General features: G+C 45.1%; 1 protein-coding gene across 1 annotated transcript in view; it reads left to right on the top strand.

Annotated features, from left to right (window-relative positions):
* Positions 1-1,273: 1,273 nt before the first annotated feature.
* Positions 1,274-9,277, top strand: part of KLHL7 (kelch like family member 7) — a 33,004-nt gene continuing 25,000 nt past the window's right edge. Inside the window, exons 1-4 of the mRNA XM_076331345.1 lie at positions 1,274-1,570; positions 5,898-6,000; positions 6,949-7,042; positions 8,152-8,276. Coding sequence (XP_076187460.1) covers positions 1,451-1,570; positions 5,898-6,000; positions 6,949-7,042; positions 8,152-8,276 — 442 coding nt within the window. The 5' untranslated portion in view covers positions 1,274-1,450. The remainder of the gene's footprint in view (positions 1,571-5,897; positions 6,001-6,948; positions 7,043-8,151; positions 8,277-9,277) is intronic.

The following is a 9,277-nucleotide window of genomic DNA, read 5'->3' as shown; positions in this document are numbered from 1 at the left end:
TCGCTCTTAGCTTTCCTCACCACAGCTCTTATCAGCAAAGGAGCCGACCTTGGACTCAGCAAGCTGAACTCCTTAACTCAGCCGCCTAAGCTCCCAGAACAGAGGAATGCACTCAGGGGCCCAATGCAACTATTTTTGTGTATCCCACGCATAAAGCAGGCATCTTATGATTGCTTTCGACCTGAAATTAAAACTCTACAGGTAAATTCTTTACACCGTGAAATCTGAAATTGGCCAGGTGTACGTGCCCAGTTTTCTCAGGCTATTACTGTGGCAAAAGAGGTGTAGATTTTTCATTTTTACTGTTATATAATAAAATCTGGAAAGTCAAGTGATAGCTGTGTCAGTCTGTTTATTTCAATGAAATAAAGAATAAACGCATTAAAATTCTTACTACTTCCATGTAGTAATAACTGTTACATGGCAGAACCACAGAATATCAAACAAAGTCCATCTTATTAAGGCTTACCATAAGGTACGTGGTATCAGGAACAAACCCACACATCCCTTTCATTAACAAAACAAAGCATCACTTTATTCCACGCACAAATCTCTCACCCTTCGAGTCACGGCATTAAGCTGTTCAACACCTTGTTATCTGTGGAATTAAAACTGGAAACATCATAAAAACGTGCAAACAGAAAATTTACACTAAAATGCAGCTTTGGCTGTCACAACCCTACTCAAAAAAATGAAGCACCAAGTATTTTGGCCAACGCACTATTTCTGGAAGAGGGGCGGGTGCAGCCACCGAGAGAGGGAAGCGGTCGTCTCCGCTCCACGGTTGTTTCCCTTCTCAGTCCACGGGAGCCTGAGACGCACCGCCACCTCGTCAGCGTAGGCCGAGGTCCTTCAGGCGGGAGCTGACAGGGCCTCCACCTGCACGCACTGACTTCTCGCCCCTTGCTCACACACAGGGACAGCCAACACCCCCCACACGCACACACACCCCCACCCCCCCACCCCCCCCGCCCCAGACACGGCAGGATCTCCAAACACATGCCCAGACCCGGGCCCTCGGGGCGCACCCATCACTGACGGGGCTCGGGGGGTCCCAGAAAGAACCCCCCCAAAACCGCGCCCCCCACCCCCTCAGAGCGCAGCCCGCCCCACCGGCCACGGCAGCGCGCGCGCGCCCCTCCGCCCGCCACGTGACGCGCCCAAGCCCCTCCGCTCTTTGTTTATCCCGCGTGGGGGCCGCGCGCTGGCCGATGGCGTCAGCGCGCCTCGCCCCGCCCCCCCCCGCCCGAAGGCCGCTTCCGCCGCGGCGAGCGTCGCTCCGGTGTCGGCGGCGCGGCTGGGGCGGGTCCTCCCCGCCTGCTCCCCGGTGCCGAGCGTCGGGAGCCGGTGGTCGCCGCCCGGCAGCTGGCGGGCGTCGCCTCTCGGCGGCGCATGTGCCCCGGCGGGGGTGGCGGGCCGCCGGTGTCCGCGGCGGTGAGGGCGGGGGAGCATGGCCGCCGCCGGGTCGGAGAAGAGCAGCAAGAAGAAGACGGAGAAGAAGCTCGCCGCCCGCGAGGAGGCGAAGCTGCTGGCGAGCTTCATGGGGGTGATGAACACCATGCGCAAGCAGGTACGGCGCCCGCGGTGGCGGTGGCTTCCCCCGGCCCGGCGGCGGCGGAGCCTGGGGCCGCCCGGCGGCTCCGTCGCGGGCCGCGGCGGGGGGGCCCGAGGCTTGCGGCGGCGACCCGCGGGCGACCGCTTGCCGCCCGGCTCCGCCGCCGTGTAAGGCTCCCGCGGAGCCGAGCAGAAAGGCGCCCGCCGGGGCTGCCTGCCGGTGGAGTCAGTGCTGCCCCGTGGACAGAGCCCGGTTTGCTTGGGCTCTTCCGTCCTTTAGGTTGGCTGCAGTGAATACCTGGGAGGACGGTACCGCCGAGGCAAGCCGGAATGCTGAGTGCGTGAGCCTCCCCGGTAGGCCTTGGCCCCTGTGAAAGGTAGCTCCCGAAACGCTGCCGTCTGCCGACACGACAAGCGTAACAAGTTCAGATTTTACTTGCAACAGCTTATTGTTGGTGCTGAAGGCAGAAGACACGGCGGATCTGCTCGTTATCTAGTAATACCTTGCCTACGGTAGTTCTGTCCTGTGGTTAGGACAGAAGTTAAACTGTAGTTGATTGCTGAGTTTTTCCAGTTGGAGTATTCACACAGCCCTTTTCAAACAGAAACCCGAGGGGACTAAAAAGATGTTGGTGCTGAATTCTAACCAGGAACGCTTCTCTGAACAAACTGACTGTGTATCCCCCTGAACACTATCAGTATAGCGAAGCTGCAGCGGGAGGAGAGGGATGACTGGAACCATGGTTTCACAGGTAGCATTTCTTCTTGCGCTTCATACCAAATACGTCTGGCCATCTCACTAAGAAGCCAATGGCCGTATAGGAGGCTGGTGGCCTCATCCTTACAAATTCTGACCTTTTTGGCAGATCAGATTGCTAGATCAATAGTCTAATGATTATTAAAGGTGACTCTTATGTTTACCAATAGAGCAAGAGTGGTAACCAAAATTACAATTATACAAGTGGATTTCAGTTGAGCTGTCCAAACTGAAAAAAGTGCTGATTTCCACACACACCTCCTTCAAAAAGCTCAAACTTCGGGTAGAACAGCAGAAGGGTAATCTGTGTAACCACTTGCGTATGAAGAAATCTCTCTCCTCGGAGGAGGAGCTGGCTTGATTGTGGTACTATGGTTCATTTAAAAACAATGATGCGGAGCCGGAATTAAAGCTGACTCTGGAGCCAGCTGTTCAAGAATAGTTGGGGGCTTCGTACTTGGCACTGTCACATGTTGTATCTTCTAGGGTTTAGCTGCTCGTCTCCCAGTGTTAGTCTTGCCAAAGGCTCAGTCCAGCTTTTAGTGATGTGTTCATCAGCAGTCTGGGTCCTGGCCTAGCAAGTGATACCAGAGTGTTGATTCTGCTTTTCTCCGGCACTTCAGCCCTGTTCTTCTCTCGCTAATACACAGTCAGTTGTGTTCTCTGCATAAGCCATTTCATGCAGCTGAGCTCCTATGTATGAAAAACCAAATTGGTTTCAATGACTTCAGGTAGAGGAGTTGAGACTTAAAGCCTATGATCTACTTTTTTGATGTAGGCTTTGGTTCTGTTCTAATTGGGTAAGCATATTCCAGGGTGTAGCTGAGTTCATAACTCAGCTCATCACTGTTTAGCTCATACCTCTGTCATTGTTGACAAGGGGATGCCAGATGCTGTTATGCTTTGTAAGTAGATCGAGGAAATATTGCCCTCTCTGAGATGTATGTACAGCTCCTAGCACAGGGAAATTGCAGTGCTTTGCCGTGTCACTGCTCCAGTATGTGGCACCACGTTGTTCTTCTGTGTAAGTACCTCATCTTTTGGTATAGTAGAGTGCCAGCTCTCATCTAGTTACGAGTTACTTAAACAGGGAGAGGGAGGATCAGGATGAAGTGCTGTGAAATCTGTGTGTACTTCCAATTCAAACTCTGTTATGCCTGGGGAAGTGCAACTCTGAATTTTGCCCCCTATCAGAGTTTCCTGGAAACTTCTAATCTGACCTCAGGTGGTGGCTTTGCGTATCCCACCCAGTGCTGACCGCTCCAGAAATTCTTGCACAGTTCATGACACTCATGCTTCTTTTAAGAGTTGTTTGTAAGAGGAGGTTAACTATTACTGGAGGGGCAGGGGGAGGTGTGATTATTTAGGATAAAATTAGGAAGTCAGCAGGAGCTAGAGGAAAATATACTAGTTCAGCTGATTAGTTGTGCTAAAGTTTAAGAGGATTTACAGGCAGCTGTTTCTTCTTGTATTTTAATAAGTCAAGGGCTATGCTGTGGTTATAAAACCTAAATATGATGCGAGTTAAAAATGTCCTGTGATGGAAATAGCAACATGCATGTGGAACACTAGCTATTTAAATGCATTAGTTTAATGCTGTCGGAAAATGGGCTAATTGGAAAGTACAGCCTATTTTACAGAGGCTGCTTTTTGTGGGAGCTGGGACCTAGAGGCAGCCTCCACGAGTATGGGGGTTTGGAGTGAACTATGGACATACCTGCACTTAATACTGGTAAGATGTTGTGGGCAAGTGTGTTTAGTGCGTGGAGGACTTCTTGCTCATCTCCAACATGAGATGGCCCATGTCTTTGTGGGTTTTACAGAGCTATTTGACAGCACGTGCATAAATCCTTTGTTGCAACTTTGCAGCTGAGTGGAGGTCAGCCAAGAGTGAAGTAATTGAGGATAAAGTTGGGACAGAGTTGCAAGGTGTTGCTGAACCTGTTATTTGGAAGATGAAGCACCCTGATGCAAGCTCACGCTCGGGTGTGTCCTTTGGTTGATGTAACACCAGTCATCTGTTGCCTCATTGAGGCGACTCAATGACACCAATGGGTCCTTCTAGAAAGAAGTACAGAAATCCTCAGAAGAGCATTAGTTGAAGTGGAACAATCGCACACAGAAACATCCCAGGGAAAGAAATGTAAATAATGGTCTGTTTTGGTTGACAGATATTTCTTCCCGCACCCAGAGAGGCCTTAGAATATCCGAGGTGTTTCAAATGCTGAGCTGAGGCACTAAACATACCTTAGAAATGCAGCGTGGAGTTCAAGCAACAGTTGCAAGTCTTAGCAAAGCTTGGCCACAGGATTTTATGGTATCTTGTGCTGCTAGTTTCTGACGCTTGTTTTGAACCAGATATGCTAGGAATTTCAGCTTTAAAGGATTTCCTCTGAAACTTTTCTTGAATGGTCTCTTTTTTGTTATTTCAATCCTAAATGGTTTAAAGCTACAAATGTACAAAGGAAGCTGTATGTCACCCCCCCATCTAACTTCTAATTAAAACATTTTTTTTAATGTATTGTTTATGTTTTGTCCAACGCGTGCTTCTGAGTGTCCTTTCCTTCAAGAAACTAAAAACCAGATTTATTTGAAGGGGCTGCATATATGGATTATCAGCCTTCTCAGGTGTGACCTAGATAATATTGTCTGTATGTGGAAAACATTCTCACACTGTTCTAAAGCAGGTATATACTTCCCACAGTAGAAATGCTCTTTTCTGGGGTTAATATTGGGGTGGGTGTAGGTAGGTATTTCTGAAAGTAGTTTCCATGAACTTCAGGTAGTAGTAGAAAATTAATTCCTGTTTTTAGGAAGCAGCGCTGCTCAGGTTTTTTTTTCTTAATAAAGAGGACATTATAATTAACTGTAGTATGGTGTGCATTTATTTTAGTCAATATGTTCTTAGAAAGGATAAGATTTGAGAATCTATTCAAATTATGTGTTTTTACCCCAATCCCTTACTCTCCTCTCATGTCTCCTGACAACAAATAGCAAACAAATGAGAAATAATTTTTTTTTTTTTTTTTGTCTGGAAGTTAGTTGCTCATCAGGGGTGACCCTTCCATAGAAGTGGTATTTTTGGGATACATTTTCTTAAAAATGTTCCATTGAATGCTTTGAACTTATTCATCACTCTCACTCCGGTTGAGCAATATGATGGCAGTCTTCAGATATGAGGGTTCCTATGAGTTTTTTTGAAAATCAACACCTGAGTAGAGAAGAGAGACACTGATGGATGAAGAGAGTGTCATGTAAATGCAGCCCCTGCTAGATGCTGCAGAGCCTACGTTATTGAAGGCTGATGTAAATGCCACAGGAAAAACTTTAATCAGAGTTCATATGTTATTTGTGACCATCCTTAAGGTACAAGTTCACGGGTAAACTGAATTTTGCTAGTTCTCCAGGTTACTGAACTTAACTTTGACTTTCAGAAAATCTTTTTATTACATAATAATCTTGAGTTGCATGGATTAAGAAAAGCAATGAATTTCCATAAGCTGTTTTTAAAGAAATATTGTTGAAAGATTTTCAAAAACGCTGATCTTTGTGGGTTTTTGTTTGACTGTTTTTTCCTCCGATTTAGAAAACTCTATGTGATGTCATTCTTATGGTTCAAGAAAGAAAGATCCCAGCTCACCGTGTTGTGCTTGCTTCAGCCAGTCATTTTTTTAACTTGATGTTTACTAGTAAGTCTTTTCAAAATTGATTTATTGTAAGCTTTCCTGATGATATCCTGTTAGACTTGTGACTGACAAGCTGCTTATTTTATGAAAGTGATTAATTTCAGGGATAAGTATAAGAAGATTTCCTCATTTTGTGTCTTTCTTCCATTCATCTCTGTTCACCCTTCCCCTCAATTTCCCTTTAACGCTCCTTTGATCAAGTCAAGTGTTACTTCATACGTAAGCTCTCTTATTAACTGGGGCCCATACACTGTATTAGAGTTGGTCTCCCTCCCTTAACCTGAAAATTGGGCGTTTTTACTCCCATGACAGAATTTGTCTGCCCCATTGCTTCCCACCATTTGGCACTTCCACATATAAAACAGGCTTTCAGAAGTGTAAACATTCTTGCATTTATGCTATCTTTACAAATTCAATTACGTAGCATGTGTCCTACTTTTGTATGCCTTACCCATGAAGTGTAAAATTACTGTGGTATAAAACACACGTTAAAGTCGAGTAGAAGTAAAATAAGCGTGCCTGCCAGTGGTCAGCTTGTAACCGTCTGTGGGCAAACTTACAGTGCTGTGTCTGGATGTGGGGAGCTCGGAGCTGTCTCTTGCTATCAGCTTGAATGTGGGAATAGCTTTTGACGGTGCAGCATGTGCTTCCTGTTTTTGGTAGCGCTAACTTGGCAGTCTGCACTCCAGTCAACAGCATCTATGACCTTTTCTATTTAATACAGTTTATCATAATTTACATAATACAAGCATGCGCACCAGTTACCTTGTTTGTCCCACTGCCTCCTTTCTTTCCTGACTTGCCTTAGTAATCCTGGGAAAACAGCAATCAACTGTGTGCAGTTTTTAGCAGGCTCCCACTTTGTATAATCACTTTATTTTCTACTGTTTGCAAAACGTACAGTAACTAGAGCGGCTTATTGATGTAGTTTGTCTTTTAATCTATTTGCAGCAAATATGCTTGAATCAAAGTCCTTTGAAGTGGAACTAAAAGATGCAGAACCTGACATTATTGAACAGCTCGTGGAGTTTGCTTATACTGCAAGGTATTTTTGTTATTTAAAGCTGACACTTTTTCTAGGAAGCCTGCCAATTGTAAATGATAAAAATCTTAAAATAATGCTTTTATGATTCATCCGTTTTGTTACCATTACAATTCGTTACTTTGTTTAAAGCCTGATGTGACTAGACCTTCTATCCTTCTTCCCTTTTCCTTTTATTTAGTCAGTAGGAAGCCCTACAGACTAAAGAGTGGTAGTTGTCTCCAGAAAGCAATTCAAAGCACTTCAAGCTTTTGACTTCAGTGTTGGAGTCAAATGATATTTCCCATTGTTCTGAAATTCAGGCCCTTATTGATATCAGCACGGTTTCTCTTTATGGCCATGGTAGCTATGGCACAGAACCATTTCCAGGGGTTATACCTTCACCTCAGGACAGGCAGGGTGGATAACTGTTCTGTGAACAGCATTTCCCTCCTATCTCGGGTTGTCCATGTGTTTTGTTCTGTTTTGTTTTTGTTGTTTTTTTTTTTTTTTTAACGGAGCTTGTGCAGATTCCTAGGATTGTAAACAGTACTTCTTAATCAGCTCTCGTGACCAATGGATGGCAGGCCTTTCATCTTTGTACTAATGGGATTAACTCTCCTTAGGAAGGCTTTCTCCTTTCTTTGAGAGAAATCTTGTTGTATAGTCCATCAGTGGTGAGAGACAGTCAGTGTCAGCACCGCAGCCATATGGTTGCCTCCCCTGGTGCCCAAGCCCTTGTCTTGACAGTGAGTTTAGCGAGATTTTGCTGATGCCTGTTTGGGAGTAGGAGACTGTTGAAAAAAGGTTCTGTTCATTTTCTGTTTTGTGAAAGTGGCTAATCACACAAGTCAAAGCAATAGCATGGTACTGCAGAGGGCCTGTGTTAAAGGCTTATTCTTCAGAATCCAGGACTGTTTACTCTTTGCCCTCCCTCAGTAAAGTGGAGCAACGGAAAGCAATTTGGAAAGATCATGAAGGGAGGTTGTATCTTCAGACTGTGTGTGAAAGATTCTTGGGCAAATAGCAGGGAACTAATTTTGCCATTTATGTGAATTGGTGTAAGTTGCTTTTTTCACTACAACAAAGTAGGTAATTTTAGTGATGCTAACTTTGCACCTTCTGTTTTGCAGAATCTCAGTGAACAGCAATAATGTCCAGTCTTTACTAGATGCAGCAAACCAATATCAAATTGAACCTGTGAAAAAAATGTGTGTGGACTTTTTAAAAGAACAAGTTGATGCTTCTAATTGCCTTGGTAAGAGAAATGCAGACTTAAATTTACTGGTTTTAACTTTGCTGTTCCTGAAAAATAGATAGTATTGTCTAAAAGACAGTAATATTTGGCTAAATCCAGGCACGTAAAAATAATTTTGCTTTGAAACTGAACTGTTGTCCCTTGCCGTAGACAAAACAATCTGGCAGTTGTCTTCTCCAGTATCAGGGTCCACTGACTGTGCTAGGTCTCATCCCAGCAGCACCCTGGAGCCTCTTGTTTGTTAGAGAACCTCAGCTGTTTAGTAAGGTGGAGCTTTCAGTTGTTACTGTACTTGGAGACAGAATTTGACAGAGTTGTAATATTTGCAAAACTAGTATATCTTCTAAAAGCATGAACAGGATAAGTTTAGGTTACTTTTGGTTTTAGTTGCTTTTCATTTTGACTGAAATCCATGAATGTTATCTGGGCAGGTTTGATATTTAATGTGTTCTGTAGCCCTAATGTGAAAAGTGTTACAGAAGAGGTAAATACCAGGTAGAACTAAATGCCTTTTCATGCTTAAGATTTTCTGCACTTTGTTTAATCAGAGATTAAAGATAAACTTGTTTATAGGGTTTCTTACTGACATTTGTCATGTAATTCTCCCAGTAACATCTCAATCATGTTATAGATGTGTCGTGCTTTAACCTCAGTCGGCAACTGAGCACCACGCAGCCGCTCGCTCACTCCTCCCCCCCCCAGTGGGATGGGGGAGAGAATTGGAAGAGCACAAGTGAGAAAAACTCATGGGTTGAGATAAAAACAGTTAAATAATTGAAATGAAATTATAATAATAATAATAATACGCAAAGCAAGTGATGCACAGTACAATTGCTCACCACCCGCCGACCGATGCCCAGCCAGTCCCCGAGCAGCGGCCCCCCCGGCCAGCTTTCCCCAGTTTATGTACTGAGCATGACGTCACATGGTATGGAATGTCCCTTTGGCCAGTTTGGCTGTGCCCCCTCCCAGCTTCTTGTGCACCTGCAGCCTTCTCAGTC

Source organism: Aptenodytes patagonicus, chromosome 2 (assembly GCF_965638725.1).
Source record: "Aptenodytes patagonicus chromosome 2, bAptPat1.pri.cur, whole genome shotgun sequence".
NCBI classification, from domain to species: domain Eukaryota; kingdom Metazoa; phylum Chordata; class Aves; order Sphenisciformes; family Spheniscidae; genus Aptenodytes; species Aptenodytes patagonicus.
Note: the sequence above shows the minus strand (reverse complement) of the source record. Positions and strands in the feature narration are given on the sequence as shown.